Source organism: Charadrius vociferus, unplaced genomic scaffold (genome assembly GCF_000708025.1).
Source record: "Charadrius vociferus isolate BGI_N301 unplaced genomic scaffold, ASM70802v2 scaffold125, whole genome shotgun sequence".
Lineage (NCBI taxonomy): Eukaryota > Metazoa > Chordata > Aves > Charadriiformes > Charadriidae > Charadrius > Charadrius vociferus.
In genome coordinates, this window is record NW_009649036.1 from 836,523 (window position 1) to 856,895 (window position 20,373).

Genomic DNA, 20,373 nt, shown 5'->3' on the forward strand with positions numbered 1-20,373 from the left:
AGGCATGTTAAAAGGGCCCGATTTCTAAAAGTACAGAGCTTCTCTGTTCTGAAAATCAAACAACTAGTTATCTGAAAATACTGTGCCTCATATCCAAAGTGAGGCCATCTATAAAAACTTATTCCCAGCTCCTTCATAAACTGCACCTGTCATAACATATGGAGGATTAATGTGTTCATATTTGATACCGCGTGTCAATAAAAACGCTGTTTTACAAGTGGATTTTCATCTGAAACAGAAAGAGATACCATGACATCATGGGAGATGAGACTGGGTTTGAGGAGAATGACAGGCATCATTTGCTCTTCAGCGATGGAAATGTCCCTAGCTGCCAAACAGTCCTAGATCACAGACTGAGCAACCTCTGACGAATACAAGCAGTACCCAGCAAGAAGTCTTCAGAAATGAAGCTGCAATTGCAATGCATTAGGAACAAGGCAGCTGGCAACAAATGTGCTTACAGGTGAGGCAAAAAGAATTATTAGCCTTAACGATAGATTTGAGCATACACAGAATCACACTGAATCACAGAATGGTCAGGGTTGGAAGGGACCTCTGGAGATCATCTAGTCCAAGCCCATACAGTATGGCCATACTGGTTATGGACCAGAATACAGTCTCATTTTTGTTCTATTTTATTAGCTGTGGGTTCTGCTGTTCTTTCAAGATTACATTCATCCCTCTGACCTCCCATCACTCAGAACTTTAACAGAAGAAGACACAAGTGAGAAGCAAGAAAGACTTTTGCAGTGGCATTCAACTTCAGATTAAGACACAGATTTGAGCCTGACTGTACGTTACACATCTCAACTCTCACATACAGTCAGTACAGACATTGGACTCAGTTCAGCTGCCCACACATAGGTGGCTAGTATTATTTGACCTTTACCTGCCACCCCAGAAGGGTACAGATTTCCCCACAGACCTTGCGTGAAATCAATTAGACCCACCGAATGTCTTGAATACTCTACTGCACCTAATTTGGCACTAGTTGCCTCTATTTGAACAACTACCTCAAGTCCCTGGTCAACGGTTAGTGGTTCAGGCTCCTTTTAAAATAACCATGTAGTGGCCAGTCAACTGAATTGGTCTCTGTGCTCTGCTGACTGTATTGGCTAGATTTCTGGGACTCCAGTTCCTATTCACCAAGTGTCAAACAAGATGTCCTAAAATATTCAACACATCCTTGCAGAACTGGTGGACCTAGAGCAGACATACTTATCTCATGTGGCAGCTGGAAGCCAGGTAAGACAAATTATGATAAATGTTGTTAGATGTCTATGAGCAGGCAACTGAATCCAGCCCTCATCGACAACACTACAACTGCTTGTGTAGATAAATGCAGATGTCTTGACCCCCAGCTGAATCCCAGCTTTGGTGTCAAGAGTTACAACTAGATTACCATGCTTACACATGGCTTGAGTTGGTATTTGTGCCCAGTCTCCCTGTCTGCACTCTGCCTTTATTCTGAAGTGCCCAGACTAGCTCTGCAGGCGAGAAATCCCGGCATGCTTGGCTCACTGTATGAAAATTAAACTATCCCCTTGTAGATCCCTGTACTGGGCTCTAGAAACTCAAGCTGAGCTTGGGCATAAAAACCAAAGGCAGCATGGGCATAGCAACTGTAAGTCTCTACAGCATGCCAAATGTTACAGTAAATAGTTATCTGTTTACACCAAACTTTAAAGCTTTACTAGTTTTGTCCTTCACACAAATCATAACTCCATACAAAATCACAAACACACCTGATGTACATGCCAAAGCTCAGCACTTTCATGTGCTTTCCAGCTTTTGGGCCTCAGCATGCTGCCACTGAAGTCAATGAGAGCAGATGCCATGAAGTATCTTTTACTGCACATCAGTGACATAGCACAGGCAAGGAAATATATTCTAACATAACAAAGAATAGAAATGCTGCAAAACCATATTTTGATGTTGCCACTAGGTTAACTCAAATGGAATTTCTTTGCATCAATTTTTGTATTTGCTCTGGGGTCTGAAGATCTCAATATGCACTATTCACTCCTAACCTCACCAAGAAAAATACCCCAGTAAATTCCTGCTTCTCCCTCAGTGCAATAGATTAAAGTATTTTACCTTTGACAATGTGGTCCAAAGATCATTTCTGGCTGCATTGCCATACTTGTGAATGGTTAAATAGTCCTACAGAAATAAAATAAAAATATAAATCAGTGTTACCATATATAAGCCAAACAACTAGAGCTGTGAATCACTGCTATTAGAAGTTAAATCACATCAATGTTTGCATTTGTCAGAAATCTAGAAATATACAATATGTTCATCCTAAGGGAGTAAATAAACAGTTTCTTAAGCTAGTTTACAATGCAAAAATTGTCACCAAAAATTTAATTTACGGCATTCAATGCTCTTCCTTTTCTGTGTAAGTCACTCTATAAGCTAAATATTTTGAATATACATTTAAAATACTTGTCTAATCTCAGAAGGGGTTTCTGGGTAATTCTTGGCAATGAAAGGAGAAACTGCTGAAACAGAGTTCCAGTTGCTATTTTAGCAGGTCATTCTGCATCTAATGTCAAAAATTTACTCACTTGGATGACAGCTACATTTGTTACAAAAATTTAACTGAGCAATACCCTACCTGAACTACAAACTCTTATCTAGGGAGATCCTGGTGCTTCAATGTCAAAATACATCATGTCGTCAACTGAGGCTATAACAGGTTATCACAAAGGCTCTCCATGACAGGGAGCAGTGGAAGAGGGGTGACGGGAACCCAGTTCCGTGCTTCTGCACAGGAGTATTCACAACATACATGACTCAGAGTCTGAGGAGGTCACAAACCAAATGCTTTTACTTATTCCGCTGCCATTTCAATGACTGAGGGCCCCTTCTTCTCCCATAGCAACCAGAAAGATAATTCCCGATAAGCTACCATCATATTAAATTAACTTCCCCAATTAATAGTTTAAGCATATGACCAGGTTAGGTCTGGGCCTTTCAGGCATAAAACACTTCCAATTTAAATGACATCTGGAGAGACAATGCTGTTAGTTTCCCACCATCCTACGTCCCCAGACAACAGCTCATTCAATTACAGAAGTGAAATTCAGCAGTGATTATTTGAGTAACATAAATTTCAAGCATTTTGATTGGAAGAATTAAATGAAAAAACACATCAGAGGTTGTAAATCAATGAGTTCTTCTGCGTTTGAATTTCTACCATCTTCGCTTTACACAATGGTAGGAGACAAACCCTAATTTACAGCACAAGTGAAGTAAAACTGGGGCAAATTTGCTGACTCTGTTATCTGTGCTTTGTGTGAAGTAAGATACTTTGGGAATAATTAGTATTTGGAAAGCAAAATTTTTGATACACAAACTGTAGCACCTGTGACAGATTTAGCTTTTCTCAGCCAACTTATAGTACAGCAAGCAGCAACTCCCATTTAATCACGGGGTAGGAAGGCTAAATGAGAACACTGACTCTGTAAATGCAGTGCTGAGTCTTAACAATGTCATGAGACTAACTTCGAAAAAAAGGCAATTATTATATAGGCTGCACCTATAGCACACTGTGCTTCCATTTTGTCTAAAAATACCGAATCATTTAAGGCACAGTAAAAATACACAATAGCTTTCAAAGCTAAAGAAGCTGAATTGTAATTAAAAAGCTAAAATAGGAATAAACAAAAGTGGGACGAGGTAAATAAATAACAACAAATATACATGTGCATTCTAAGCAGTACTAGAAAATGCTGCACGTATTGGTCCATCTGAGAGTTGCTTTCAGAATTGTTACACAGCAAAATAAAATGGGTGGAACACAAGGATTTACTCCATCCAGGAAATAATCCTGTTTACCAATCTACCATGAGACATTAAATTTGACTTTTACATTTTGTGTTCAGAAAGACTTCAAATGGATAAAATGCTTCTGCCCTTTTCTTTTGTTTTTTCTCCCAATACACAGATTGGGAAGTTTAGATGTGGCTTGGCACTCAGTTAAAAATTTATTACCCTCCAAGCTAATATATTTATCACTCAAAGGAAAACAAAAGTAATCCTAACATTTACAATGCAGTAAGAAAATACAATGATAAACACAACACAAGAGTACAGTCCTGGTACCATACAAGTCGATCATCCATTTTTTCATTATTTCATGGAAGTTGCATTGAGATACATAGCACAAAACTAGGAGTGTTATCAAATGCATACTACACAAAAAGCAGCCGTAAGTAACAGTGTGCATCAAAATATGCTTTCAGTAGTAAATCTACATTGTAATTCAAAATCCAAGTCCACTTTCTACAGGCACAAAAGGTTACTGAATCAGGTCCCATCAAATGTCCTCATATATCAGTATCCTGTTTTCAACAATAACAGGTAGCAGACACCTAGAAAGGGTATAAAACAGGACAAGCAGACAGTGACACTTCCCCAGTATGCTGTCCCCTCATCCAGAACTTCATGGCACAAGGAATCCTGAGCAGATTAGCATCTTTGTACTTAATAGTTATCTTCTGTGAATTTGGCCAGTTGCTTTCTGAACACGTATAAATGTTTAGAATTTGCAACACCTTACAAGAAAGTATTTCCCACTTCAGTGATCTGTTGTGTGAAGACACCCGTTTCAAACATCTGCCCGTCTGCTGGTTTAATCTGCTGCTCCCTAGCTCTGGCATTAGAAGACACACTGCATTACTGTTCCCTACTTCAATCTCCCCAAGCCATTCATGCTTTTACAGATCTGTATCGTATGTGTTCTTGTACCAGAGCTTGGTTTTATACTTGACAACACCACCAGACCCAAGCACTCCCAGCTACGCTGCAAAGTTACATTTTGTTACCACCACCCAAGCTGTTCACTTCAAAGCTAGCTGGGGTTACCATGACCCAGCCTGAACTTTCATTACCAAATTATCAGCCTCTCTTGAAGTACCTTTCATGGACAGGCACTCAACTTAAAAACTAAGAGAAAAGGCTTATTCATACACATCAGCATCAAATACACACCAGGAAGTATTAAAATAGGAGCCAAAGATCTATACATACCCTGCTTGTCTGTACGAAGGAATATAATCAATTTTTCCGTCTGGGGACCCATATCTAAGTCTTAAGGAGCTTGCAAAGGGGCAGAGGACACGTTCTCATTCATTGTAATTCTTCAGGGCAGGAGTATTAGCCACTCCTTTGCCTTTACATTGAATAGAAAAGAACCAAAGCAAACAGGAGAGAGATGCAAGCTACAGAACATAAAAGGAGGATGACACTGAAGACTCAACTGCCTGAATCTAAACTGTGCTCAGCACAGCTCCAAAGGAGGTAAAGTGACTTTAAGCCATTTCCTCATAAACACATATGCCCAGAACCATCTGGCTGCAAGGCTGCTTCCCATCATAAACTCACAAGTCTATCACCTACAAAAGCTGTTCCATCAACTGGAGTATGCTGGAGCATGAAGATACGCTTCAGCCACCTTCCTAACTTTCAGCTAAAACCCTACAGTATGTGTGAGGAGAAAAAATGGCATGAAAACGCCTTTAACAACCCAAAACTCAACAGAGCTCTTCTACAACTCCTGCTTTCTCCACTGTAATGCCATCTCTAAACATTTTCTTTGTCATGGGGAAAGTAGAAAGAGAGTTCACAGACCCTAGTGCAGTGTCAGTCAACATGAAAATTAATCAAACACACACAAAAAAATTATCATTTGGTTTTACATTTTCAGCAAGCCTCCTCTCGTAACATTCTTCTTACTGTTTTGGCATTAAAACATGAAGCTACTCTTTACCAAAAAGAATAATGGAACATGATCTCTTCACCTCTATCAATAAAAAAGATTTAATCAGACAATATGGTTTTCTGACATGTGCTTTGTTAATTTTTGACATCAAATTAAAAAAAACCCATAACCCAGTCTGTCACGCCATGAAAACAAAGTCCAATTACTGCACAATCAAAACCTAAGATCTTGCAAAAAATCTCAACAGGTTTAGACTATAATATAATGTTTTGTCAAATAGTAATCTTCATTGTCCCCAAAAAATCAAAAGGCTCAATGCTTTTTAAATCATTTTATTATTTGAATACCAAAGCAGATAGCTTGAACAGTAGTAGAAATAGGAGTACAGTGAAAAGTGCTAAAGGATTTTGAAAGATGTTTTTAGTAATGCTGTATTGATTAAATTCGCAGGTCTTTTATTGTATTAGACTTTTTTTAGGAAAAGGAGATTATTTAAAAGGAAAAAGTCTTTTATCCCTTTGCAATCTTAGTTCTCTCGGTGCTGCTAGGGATTGAGCCTCTTGGTTTTGAAAAAATGAACTACCCCACCATCCAAACCTGATAATGCTCACAACTAATAAAAGGTAGTGACTGATAAATGCAAAGAGGTTATACAAGTGTAAAGGGGGAATAAGTCTCCAAACATGTATCTTACTTTCAGGGGAGACTTCAGATCTATAACCAGGCACTGAAACATCAATTCTAGGACCAAATTCCTTTCTCAGTTTATCTGTATGAAGTCGATTGGTTGGCTGAAGGAACAGCTCCTGACTTATATGAGTGGTGCTGAGATCTGAAACAGATTAACATTGAATAACTTATTTTTTCTTCTGAAGATAACTGGGAAATTCCACTATATAAGATGAGTGAGAAAAAAAGCAGCAAAATACTTTGGCATCAAATTCTTGTGGCTACATTCCTCTGAATGCTCTCATTTCTCAGGGCTCAGGAAAGAGCAGCCTTGCCTCTACCTCTCTGTTCTGTATTTCATTCCTACTCCTGGGTGCACATCCTCCTCCCTTCAGCCTACAATATGCTCTTGTTGAACAGTTTTATACGACTGCTGTATCTCACCAAAGATTTAGAGGTAGAAATCGGGCTCTAAGGCTCCAGCTATCAAATCCAGCATGTTTGTCTTCCCAGAAATTTGTATACTTAACCTTAAGCCACCAGACACCATCTGACAGATGCTGACTCACTGACTGTAACATGCAACTTTTTTTCCCCCTTTCCTTCACACCGCTAACACCAAAGCTGCTATCACGTATTATCTTGACGTTGCCTAACATTCAAATAAAAAAGCTTGGGCAAGGGTCAGAGGGAGGAAGGTGCTGCATATGTTTGCAATGGTGAGTGATAAAGAAGAGGGAGTGAGAACCAGTGGTAAAGCACTACCAGCAAGCTACAAAGAAGTGAAGATTCCCATAAGAGAGGAAGACTACTGAATAGGAAAGCTATAATAGCCAACTAAGTTCGCAGTATTTTTCAGCTGCACAACAGACTAACCCTTGAGAAAGAGCTTTAAGGACAAGAAGTGATCACCCTCCTGGCTGGGCAGTCAGACAAGTAGTAGAGTACAAAATAAGGAGTAGGTAAATCCACCTTATCGGTCATGGTAAACATTGTATAAGGCAAATTAGATGGGGGTTAACTCTATTTGTGTCAGAATTAATTTGTACCAGTGAGTCAAGCTGCAGAGCTACCTCCAAATTGAAAGAACAGCTGTGATCAGACCACTTACCAAAGCAGTACTGCAAAGCCAGCTAAGAAAAACCTTGGAAACAGGTCAAGTAAGCCAAGCAACTTCTTCACCATCTACACCAGTTTTACTAGGAGTGCCCAAAACTGCTTCCAGCAGTCTTGTCAGAAACTGCCAACCTACAGAATACACTGCAGTCATGGAATATACTTGACCTTTCATCTACCAGATGACCAAAAATCGTTCCTATACTTTAATCTATTATTGCATTAAAATGTGTTCCTCCAACAAAAAATGAAGTTACTCACTGGTCAACAAGCCAAGAATTAAACTAACTAAAAAAGCATTTCAACCTATAGTTAACACAAAACAGCACCAAAATAATATTGAAACAGGAAGCACATAATGAGCATAAGACCATGCCTACAGTGTAGATAGTCCCAACCTAGTACTAAAATTATCACATCTGTTTTATATACAGACACCGCATCAAATAAATTCCTGTATCTCCCATGAGCTACAGTTTGATGACACTTTGGTGCAACAGCCAGACTAAGTACCTTCCACAACCTCTGCTCCTTCTTGTCCTCATCCCCCTGTTGGTGAGGCTGCTTTGCAAACCAGATCTCTGAAATGGCCTGTACAGGAAGTAAATCCATCATCCTGCACCACGGACACCCTCCCTTCCTTGATCAAGTTCACCAAAAAGGACTCTGAACTCTTCCACTGGTACAAATTACATGGCGCTGGGTCGCTACGTGTGGATGGAAATGAGCAGCTGGAGGAAGCACTGAGGAAAAGAGAAGGGTGGCTTCCTAAACCATTGTCCTGTCCAAGCATGAGCCGAATATTATGAAAGAGAACAGACAGAAAGAAAGACAGCGGTGATTTCAGAAGACAGTTAAGAGAAAGATTATCAATGTATCACATTCAAGGGAAACAAAAAGTCTATTTTGAAGTGCATTTCTCTAAAAGCGATGCTTAAATGTTCTTTTCAAATGTTCGACTAACGTTTGATGGTATCGTTCCTCATCAATAACCTAATTTTTACAGTGAATTAGTTAACCTTCATTAAACCTTACATATGGACACTGTCATTCAGAACTCAAGCAGACTAAGCTCAGTGACTTCCAGTCACAGTGAAAACACTATCATGAATTAAGGTAAATGAAATAACAGTTAACTTCAGTTTTGAAAGTGCCCACATGGGGCTACAATGAGATTTAACTAATCCAACTACAGTTCACACCTTCAGCTACTTTGAATGAACTTTTTGTGTCCCTATATAAACACAGCTTAAACCTGGTTTACTTGGCATTAAAAATAAAACTCTGAATTAGAATTTTACACCACTTTGAACAAATCAAAGACTAAAGCTACTAAGAATAATCACTTTTTGTCCTTATTTCTAATAATTCTACACAGATCAGGGCAGCTACCTCTTGAATCTCTCCCACATAGAAATTTATTGGGTAACATATTTTAAGTGATTAGTAATTCTACCTGTCTCTTCATTTTCTGAAAGTGGTGTCCCTGTAAGATGTCCAGGCCTGGCAGATAGAACTGGAGGTTTTTTATTTTTTTAATCCTCTCCAAATCTTTTTTGTCTTTTCTTTAAATAGTAACACAAAAGAATTATTTTATCTGCTCCATATACAATCACACTTTCTGAATTGCTAATTTATCCAGCCTGTATTTTTACCATTAGCAGCATTAAGAAATTAAAAATTCTTAAAAGCAAGTAACACTTTCAACATTCCCAATAATTCCACTGCGGTACACAGGAAAGCAATGCTTAAAATGTTCACTATCAGGAACTTCTTAGCTAACTTCTAGATTCAAACTCACAAATTGGTAAAAAGAAGTTAAAAAAAGCCTTAGAGGTGTGCAACATACTGCAGAGGCATCATGCAGATATTCACTTCGGCTGTGTTTTGCATTCCCTTTGGGTTACTATCTCAGTCAATGCATAAAATCCCATGGAAGGAAATCAGTGGGATCCCATCAATGTACACCAGATGAAATTCCAGCCCTTTATTTTCAAAAGGTATACTTAGAATTTTTTCATACATAACAGCGATACAATGCTCGCAATCAGCAGCAACTGGAAAATATCCACCGTCAACATGTCATATCTGCAATTAAATCATTATATCCAAACAGGAAGCTATAACTACTAATCAGGAAGAGTGACACTGGAACCATATATGGAAATAAATCTTAATTTTCTCTAGAGCCAATGATGCTGAATAGGCCACATAATTATAGTATTTTACTTTGTCCTTTTTCCTTTGTAATTCATAATACTCCCATATGCTCTAACAATAATCAGATCAGCAGAACTGACATTTCTGGTATTATATGGGTCAATGGGGTTTTTAGCACTAATTTCAGTGGGAGAAAAATTAGGGCAACGTTGAGAGTATCTCATCCACGGTGTTGGAAGTGTAACATTCATGTAGACAATACAGATAGGACCTGCATCGTGTCCCAAACAGTGCAAACAGTGCTTCATCCAGGCTGAGACACAAGAGAAACTAGTAAGAGAAAGGAGGCAAGAGCCATCATTAAGTCAATGGGACTGCTTCCTTCGCTCTACCTGCTTCTTGTTGATAAGAGACCAGTACTGTAAATCAGAAGTAACCCAGCTGAAATCAATACGGCCCTGTCATTTTCATTCCAACATGAGAAAAGAATCGAACCTCAAGCCACTGTAAGAAATGCAATTTTGTAATTAATACTTCCTCTGCATTGCAACTCAGCAAACCCAATGTGAATGGAGCATCTAAAACAGATTCAAAATTTGTACTCAGGCAAATTTCCAGCTACTTTAAAATATATCCTCCTTTGCCATGAATCCTTATTAAAAGATCAGAATTATTAAACGGAGAGGTTTATTTCCCTTGTAAAATTCAGCTTTGCTTATTAGCTATTAACTTGAAGAGGAAGGAGGTTCCATTTTGAAACACAGCAACAGCAATTGCAGTGTGGTGGCAAAACAGTTTGCATGCAAAGTCTAAAGGGAACAGTTAGAAGGATTGCAGAGTTATTGCCTAGCAAAGTCTGATGGTATCTGCTGTGCAGTGAGACACCTGCTAGTATATTAAGCTTGGCTTTAAAGAAAAATGTATTTGATGTATTATTTGGTAGTGGTACTAAACTACAGAGCTAAGAACAAATCTTACAGAAATAAAGTACTCTTTGAAATTGAACTGCATATATTTGACTGAATTTGTACATTCATTTTAGTTCTGCCTTGTTTGGTTGTATAATACATTTGAACCTAAAGCCAGATATTGCTCAATAAATATATTTTTAATGCACACAAAAAAATGATGGAATGTTTTCCAGAGATATTTGGATAGCACCTGCTAATTGTGACAGGTTGGCTGCTCATTTCTCTGCATTAACATGAAACAGGGAGCCCAGGGATTGCTAACCAGGCAAAAAATCTCTGCTGTACTTTTCTGTAATACTTTTTTCTATAGAAGCCACAGAATTGGAAAGAAATTAATGCTACTTACTATGAAAAGGTCACCATAAATCACTCGAGAAAACTTACTGTGAGTATGATTCACGTGTCACTGTGTCTAGATCATAATGACCTCCAACATTTGTACAGTAACAATGAATAACAGATAGGAAAGCAGTAATAGTGAAGCTTCGGCTTTGCTTATAAGTTATTTGTTGTTCATATCAATTGAGCAAATGTTTCTCATCGTGCAAAAAGAGCATCCTACAATACAGTCACTAGAGCTGCATTTAATTTTGCAAATTGAAGACACCTTAAAAATCATTAGCAATTACATCTGGCCATATGCTACTGTGTCTACCTGCCTACAGTAGCTGCAGTTTAAATGTATGTAGAGAAAGGAAGAGGAAGAGCAAAAGGAAGAGGAAGGAGGAGGAGGAGAAGCTTCAGCTTTTTTCTGTATGTCTTCCAATGGGCTGATGTGGTGGGTTGACCCTGGCTGGATGCCAGGTGCCCACCAAACCGCTCTATCACTCCCCTCCTCAGCAGGAGAGAGGGGGAGAAAAGAAGATGGGAAAATACCTCGTGGGTAAAGATAAAGGCAGTTTAAAAAAGCAAAAGCAAAAGCCGCATGTGGAAGCAAAGGAAAAGAAAAGATTTATTCTCCGCTTCCCATCAGCAGGTGATGTCCGGCCACTTCCTGGGAAGCAGGGCTTCAGTACCTGTAGCAGTTGCTCTGAAAGACAAATGTAAGAAACAAATGCTCCCCCTTCTCTTCGTTTCTCTTAGCTTCTATTGCTGAGCAGACATCATATGATATGGAATATCCCCTTGGTCAGTTTGGGTCGGCTGTCCTGGCTATGTCCCATCCCAAGATCTTGCCCACTCCCAGTCTACTGGTGAGGGGGAAGAATGCTGGAGAGACAGTCTGGATGTTGCGTGAGCACTGCTCAGCAGCAGCCAAAACACTGGTGTGTTAACACTTTTCTAGCTGCCAGCACTAGCTAGCAGCACGATGAGGGCTGCTATGGGGAAAATTAACCCCATCTCAGCCAGACTCAATACAGTTGAACAGAAGTAGATTTATTTCATTTCCGACATGTACTAAGGTTTAACTAGGAGTTCAATCCTGCAGTCTTTCTGCTGGAAATGTCCCCACTGACTTCTAAAGAGCGAATGGAAATTTTGATTGTGTGAGGACAGCAGAATTGCATACAAGATGTGTACTTCCAGCACCCTGTGAAGTCCATTGTGCTGCCTCATAGCAACAGAGGTGAGGTTGCCACTGAGCTCCTATCAGGAAAACAGTATAATTTTATTCCAAAGAAAACATTTTCTTAAATACCCGTTCAGCCTTCTGACGTTATCTGAGAATTCATACCTACCATTCTTCCTCTTAATAATTCCTATAATAAAAATGAAGGAGAAAACAGTCATAACTAAATTTGACATGCGACAAAATAGGAGAAGTTCACTGAAAGCACATGAAGTAAATACGTATATGGTATCTCTAATATGACTGATTGTAACATTGTCATACAGGGCAATCCTGTTCTGAGGAAACAAACTTAACGAATTAAGCAAATTGTGTGTATACTGATTGTTTTTCTTTTTTGTAAGAAGCTTTAGCAATGGAGTAATAAAGCAACATTTTATCCCAGCTGAAGGACAGCACGACTTCCTCCTAATGAAGGTGACACCGACTGTAACCTTGCTCTGAACGCGGGCACTGGGGACACCACCAGCTATTGAGGTTCAGCACCCCCTGCCATTACCACTCTTCATAACTCTCCCTGCTGGGACCTGCAATGTGGCCAAAATGTAACTGTTTGAGTTGAAATCTTACCTTCAAAAAGTCCAGTCCTCAGAACAAATTCTTCTCCAAAATTCAGTTTAGTTCTCAGACTGAATTCTTCTCCAAAAATTTCAGTCAACACCAGAAAGAAAGTATGGAAAAATACCACGTTTTACCTTTTCTTGTCTCTCTTTCCTTTGAAAAGCTCTGCTGTCCCCATGCACTGGAGCACAGGGCTAAAGGTCAGAAGGAAAGTGATCTTGTTTCAGGAACGTGCTTTTTCCTACCACTGATCAACTTTAGGTGACTTAGAAGCTAGGGAGTCCCTCTCTGCCCCTGTACCAACAGCTCACAGCTGTCTGAGCTTGGAGGGAGGTGAGGACCCTGAAGCAGAAAGCAAGGAGCCATCTGCCTTCTCTTGGCAATCCCCAACAGCCGGGGAAGAAAACTGACTGATCCAAACACTCCGGGGACAAAAAGAGGAGCATAAAAGAGGGAAATGAGTTAATATAACCAAACAGGAATATTCTGCCAATGCAACATCTTAGGAAAAAGCTCTCTCTGAACAGCACCTATGTTATATCAGGCAAAACCCACCAGCAGTCATGACGGGTTGCTGCTATAATTGTGGATGCATTACATATGGCCCTGTGGCCTGATTTGTAACAGAGCTGGACTCTGTGACTGAACCTGATGTGAAGTCTGTTCTGAATACCTGAATACCTGAAATAGTTTATAATGCTAAATACTTCGATATCCAAATTTCATGGATCTCTTTTAATCACATTGGTCAGATTTCCACCCAAATGTGCAGGCACTCCCTCTCACGGATTTATTTATAGCAACATTAATTGTATGATCGACGTTTTCTGGAGGCCCCGCTTGGTGCCCCTAGAGGCTGAGCTGCAGCCACGCTGAGCACTCACAGCTGACGATGAAGCCAGTGGAAGCTGAGCTTTGAACACATAAAGTCTTCCAATCCGTAGGTGCTAAGACACACGGGAAGGAAAAGTGCTGCACTGGGCATCTCACATGGCAAACTCCACACTTGCATAAATTTTAACTTAAATTTCTGTGGGCCTAGATCTCCCTTTATAAAACGAGGCTAGCACCACCCCTTACCTCCCTATGAGCTTATATGTGTTCTGTTCACTAACTGTTGGTGATGCACTCTGATACTATACTGGATAGCATTTAAGAAAATTGTATGTAGCGGTCAGGAACTGGGGCTACAAAGCAAATGAAAAGTATACAAAACTATTGAATAGACAGACAATTCAGTTAGCACGGTCCACTTTGTGAATTGAATCAGACATTGTCTGATAGAAAACACTGAGCGATCGCATAATTAAAAATACTGGTTAAGGTGCATACTAAAAAGGAAAAGAATGCAAAGATAACATTAACTTTAGCATTTCTCAATAACTACACATTTGTATTATGCATCTTCAATCACATTTTCTCTTTAAACAGAAGTATTTTGCTACACACATAGTATACTCAAATCCTCTTGAAGCTAGAGGAAGGACTTCCATTTTTGGTAGTGATATCCAAGTCTGGCCCGTACTACGCTGTACATCTTTAACACTTTCAAAGGAAAAAACGTTGTGACATTGCAAGTTATAGAAGTTTCTTATGTAAACTTTTACTGATCTACTTAAGTCATGGTGGAAAAAGCTACAGAAAAAGTCCCTAACACTGAATTCATTTAACAAATGTAAACCTAAAATCCAGAGTGATGTAAATTAGAAGCATGAGAAATGCTGAAGGGGCAGAAAAGGTGAAAGATGTTATCAATCTCGTATGACATGCAGCACAGAAAACAGTGATGTCAGCTCCTATGAGATTCCTAACTTCCTATGTCCTGCTTTTACCATGCTCAAGTTATCTTGTTGACAACTGTCAGAAGTGAGACAGTTTAAAAAATAAAGGGACCAGTAGCAACTAACTTAAGGACAGGTCACAGTCAGTACGCCGATGGCGATACTTTGATGTTCACCAAGATCATACACTCTGGGTTCTTCTAAACCAGAGGAGATGGATGCAGAATTAGCTAAAAAGTACTTTACTCAACATCTACTAAATGCACCAGCAAGGTGAGCTGCAACACCAAAGGTACTCCAGCTGTAAAGATGCTCCTGCCTGGTGGCAAAACTTACATCCTCCCACTGTGCAGAGGAAGACTCCAGTAGTTCCATGTGCACTGTTGATCTGCAGATAGCATCACAGCATCACTGCTTCACTGAGCCTGATCCTAAGGTGCCTGATTTTTTTTGTTTGTTTTTACAGAAAACTCTACTAAGAAGTCTCTACTGATGTCTCATTTTAAAAAGCCTACAGTTAACTGTTGTGAACTGGGAATAAAGATATAATAAGTAGGTATGATGAAATGGGTACACTGAAACCTGTTTAATATACAATGTAAAAAATAGATTATGAAATAATACTGTGAAAGTAGACAAATACATTTCTTGTACTACTAGATTCTTGGACAGAAGTGGCGAACAATATGGAAACTAGCACATTAGAGCTTTATTTTACACCTAGAAAGTTTCTGATTGGGTTTCACATTGACTGCCACAACTGAAGCAGCACCCAGGCAAGCACAGAGATGTCTAAAATGCAGGAAATACTAAGCACTGTGGATGAAAGCAAGTCTAAGTAGTCAGCTTTGTGACAGTAAAAAGCGACCAAAATCTGAACCCTGTTGTATTTAACAGCCTGCAGGTCACATTTCCCCGGACAGCTCCTCTGAAAGGTTGACCAATTTGTTTCAATACAGTGGCCACTCAACAGCACCAAAAAAGACAGCATATATCCAAAGCACTGTATGGAAATTCTTCTTCCAAATGTACAACGTGAAGCCTAAAGTACAAAAGCAGTTAATTTATCACAGAAGCGGAGATTCCTACAGTAACTAATTCAAACTGCTGATGATGCACTAAATCAGAGTGAGTGATGAACACATACGTAGCAGCCAGTGAAGTTCAAAAGGATTCAGATCTATGTGATCTATGAGCTGCCACGTGGCAAATGAAATGCAATGTTGACAAACGTACAGTAATAGAGAAGAGGTTCCAAAATAATCAAACCAAATATAAGAAAAATCTAAATAAACCAGTGCAGAAATCTCTCATTACAGAGCTGGAAGTGCGTTACTGCACACATCTAAGTACCAGACCTTCAAATCACTGGGCTTTCTCTCTATACTTAATATGAAAAAAATATGTCTTGCCATAAAGCAGTAAAACCTTCCAGGAAATGTAATACAGTGACACCAGTCATGTACGCAACCATCTATTTCAAGGACACAGATTAGGAACAACAGCCTACAGATGAAAATCTCACACAAATCGAATATTATATTGCATATTACTGCCCTGACTGATGACTGAATGATAAGGCCAACTTATGGCTTCTTCGTCTACCAATCTATGCAGTTCCAAAACATAATAAGAGCAAGTGGTGCTGACCAAGACTCTTCATACTCTAATCACTGCCCTAGCTGATTAATGGCTTTTTGACTGAAAAACAACACCACTTTGTAAGAAGACTACTGGCACTCGGTGACGTCCACCTCTTGAATTTCTCTGGAGCATAAGAAACTTTGCACATTATGAAAGATGTCAGGACTTTTAAAAAGAAAGAAATCACCTACTGTGAGAAGGAAGGGTTTATTAGACATTTTCTTCAAAAATAGCTGTGACTTTCTTGTATGAAAGTGTTACCAGCTGTGGCTAATACTGTCATTATTCAGTTATTCATTACAGCCAATAAAAATATGTTCTCTTTCTGTTTCTTCTATGGAGTGCTATGTGAAAACAGTGAGAAAGTTCTGTCTTTGTTACTAAATCTTCTCTTTGAAAATGTCACATGGTTCAAGACATCATATGTCTTTGAAGAGCTTCCAGAAAATCATACCTCCACTAAGTAGTCTCTTGGCTGCAGTTTTACTGTGGAACTTCCACACTATATCCAATGGCCTTTCACAGTATATTTACCGTGACAGGAACAGGCCAGTTATTCTTGACAGATATGAATATCTCCAAAGCCATCTAAGCTGTAAAACTGAGCATCTCTACTACAATTTTACCTCCTTGCAGATTCTTCAACAGAATGGTTTGCTGAACTGTTAGGGATCACGTACCCCTTTGTATATTTCCTTCAGCTCACATTCATTGTTAAAGAATATCCAAGAAAGGACCCCACTCTCCTTCATCAACTTTTTTCTTCTGCTTTTTAACACAATTGATTGTTTTCTTTGACACATTTTTCTCCCCTGGGCTATCTTGATCTGCTCTCCCAAAAGTCCACCTGCCAGGTGACAGCACGTAATTAGATTAAGAAAAAAGTGCTAAGGAACAAAAAAGGTAGCTATCTAATTTGCTTCTTGCTCTAAATCTTATCTTTCCTCTCCTTAACCCAAAGGTTAGTGTATTTGTTGTAGCTTCTTTTATATAAAAACTTTAATTCTGTAGCTCTTAATTAGATGGTGAATCGTACCTTGATTTCAATGAAACCACAAACACTCAACGCAAACACAAATAAAGGGCTACACATTATCGTTTATGCTAGTGTAATAAGACTACAGGAATACTCTTTTTTATCATCAGTGAAACACTAAGGACATACCTAATACACTAAAACCAACTGAAATAACATTAATGTTATTAACACTGATGTGTTCCATGCACTAGAGGCTAATGAAAAATAAAGCAAATAAGATAAAGTGAAGGTCCTTCAGAACTCAGTTACTCAGCGAGCTATTAGAGTGATAAAGGAGGAACAAACCATCAAGTGCACTTTCAGAGTATTCACTATTTGAAGAGATTTATAAATAGTAGTAATAAAAAAATTATTTTTGCAGCTATCCTTGAGAAAGGCCATTTAGTTGAATGTTAGAATTCAGTGATAAAACTGGATTCAAGGAATACAATGCTAAATCCTAAGTAATGGTACCATGTCTAAGGAGCTAAAAAGCATAAGTGAATGCATGGTAGAAAGGGTAAATTAGTCCTCGAGTTCCCCTTATCATTAGCAAAGCTAACCTCCCAGCTCTACAGTGCAGGAACACTATTTTCTTAGCTCTACAAACCACAAAGAATTAAATAATTGACGAACATTTCCAATTGTATAACTTGTAGCTTAGGAACAAGCTTATCAACTTCATGTTTTATTTTGTTCAACTTGGAGACATAAACATGGAAAATCTCTACTGGGATTACAAATAGCTTTTATAAAAGAATAGAATATCATCTTCCCACTGAACTGATGCCAAGACTTTCACTAGTTGGATTTTCACAGTTAGATTTTTCATAGACTTTCATTAGCAAACAGAAGAGTTTCTATTTAGAGCAGAACTGGTGAAAAGCAGAAATAATAGGAAACCACTCAAATCAAAAAACAAAGCTCCATTACAACTTTATGATAATTATGATTATTTAATCCCTGCATAGCCCTATTCTTTGATCTGAAATTTTCTCTAATTCTATTTCAAATGTAGAAGAAAATAGAAAAAGTAGATTTGAGATGTATGTATTAAAACTTTTCCTTTCTGAAACCCTAAGTGAAATACTTTTTTGGCCAAAACAGTATTGAATTTCTACATGAATGGATCTGTGCAGGCAAAAGTTTCTCATTGGAATATGGAGTTTGCCAGAATAAGGACAGAAGTCTTAGTGGCTTAAATGAGATGAGGGTTTTACCCTTGATGTAAACAAGATTTTATGAAGGAATTTTTTTTATTTCAGGATTTCTTATCTGGATAGGAAAATTAACTAACTGATCTGACCTGGTGTTACAACTAAGAAAATGAGCCAACTGGGTCCTATGAAATGTTATCCTGCAAATCCTGAATGTCCTATAAACTCTCCAGAAAGCTGTATTTCCTCAGCAGGCTTTCTTTCATTGCCTATTGCATAGAACACACCTCTCTGACATAACCAATGCCTTTATTTAACTTTTGTTTTATATTTTATCTTCCAATTCATTTTGGTTAGAGGTAGAATTATTCTGTTAAAAAATGACCTGATCCCAGACGTAGTTTATTTAAATTTCAAAATGAAAAGCTTACTAAGAACAGATAAGATTGATTGCTCTTTCCATCTTAGCATAATTGTATTTCAGGTGAACATCAATTTACTTTAAAGGACACTTCTAAGTAGCAGGCTGCATCATACATAATTCATCAATCACAGCTGCCTTGTAACATGATTTACTCAAACAGATTTCAATGGAATAGAAGGAGTCGCATTGTTTTTTATGCTTTTGCTTGTTTGTTTTTAAATAGTTTACGAAACACTCATTTGCACTGAATTATTGCTGAAAAGAGTTCATCCTTGGTAATCAGTATGTTGAATTTCTTTCTCTTCATACAGAGATGTTACCTCTTTAAATTTCTTTTAAAAGACAGAATGAGTTTTCAAAATATTGTTAAGGAAGAGAGCACTCCATGCTTATCAAAGGTAAAAATAAAGCTCGAGGATTTTGCTATGGGGGAAGGAAAGGCAAAATATTTATCTGAAAAGCATTACTAGTTTTAGGGTTGCATATTTTCTAGCTGGCTTGGCATCATGTGTTATTACTTGTTATACCAGCACACAAGTGTATTTGAAGAGAAGTAGCTCTTCCCTCAGCTATGCCTTCACACAGTTGCCACATGGATAAAACGGCTTTTACATGGAAACCTACACAAAATGGACACAAAACTGTGGGCCAGTTGAAGTGCAATCACTTGAGATACCAACAGATACAAGTGGAAATGGGGGCACTGCCTTCTCTGTTGCACTACTCAGCATCTTCCATCAAATTCAGTTTCAGGGACATGTTGGTGCCTCAGACGGTACTGAAGTAAAGAAACATTTCCACAAATAGAAGCAAATATAGTTTAAAAACAAAAGAGAGAGCAAGAAAAACTGCTAGAAATGTACACGGCTACACAAAGACAGAAATGCCTTTACTTACTTGTAAACCCATTTGAAACACGGAGTGACCCATAAAATTAGCCAACATTCGAATTAGAGCTGCACCCTGTGGGAAATAATAGAGAAAAAAAGAAGTTATCAGTTTTGAGTGTCAATGTTATACAATAATAACAATCTGAAGCATGCATTTCCATCCTACATTATCATCTTAGAAACGTGATTAATACAATCTTCACTTGTGCTGGAATAAAAAAAAAAAAAGAGAGAAGATAATGCAAATGCTTACAAGGAAAAGTGAGGAAGTAGACTGATATTGTTAGTATCCTGTCCTGTCTACTGAATAAGATACAGGTCATAAAACACCCTCTCTCCACTGCTGGAGCACGGATGTGTCAGCTACACAGCTGGTTGCCCGCAGCCTTTCGGTGCACTCAGCAGAACTGCTCAGTTTTAAATGAGGGCAAAAAGTAATGTCCACGCTGAATTCTACCACAGTGATTATTCATAATATTTTTAACTTCATTATACTATTGTAAATCAGGATTTAGTGATACTACTTTCCTTTATAAAAGCCTTCAAGATCTGATGATCTGGAAGTGGATCATTTTCATAAGAATTTCATAAGATGTTACATTTATAAGATGTAAGATGATACATATTTGACTTATTAATAGTCAGCTTATTTCCCACACTGTCATGCAAAGAGGTAAGCGCTTG

At 38.4% G+C, this 20,373-nt stretch overlaps 1 protein-coding gene across 1 annotated transcript in view; it reads right to left on the bottom strand.

The window, feature by feature from the left end:
• The window catches only part of TRHDE (thyrotropin-releasing hormone degrading enzyme), a 214,268-nt gene that overhangs the window by 73,079 nt on the left and 120,816 nt on the right, over window positions 1-20,373 (bottom strand). The window contains exons 6-7 of the mRNA XM_009887778.1: window positions 19,697-19,762; window positions 2,098-2,163 (exon numbers count right to left, since the gene is read on the bottom strand). Coding sequence (XP_009886080.1) covers window positions 2,098-2,163; window positions 19,697-19,762 — 132 coding nt within the window. The remainder of the gene's footprint in view (window positions 1-2,097; window positions 2,164-19,696; window positions 19,763-20,373) is intronic.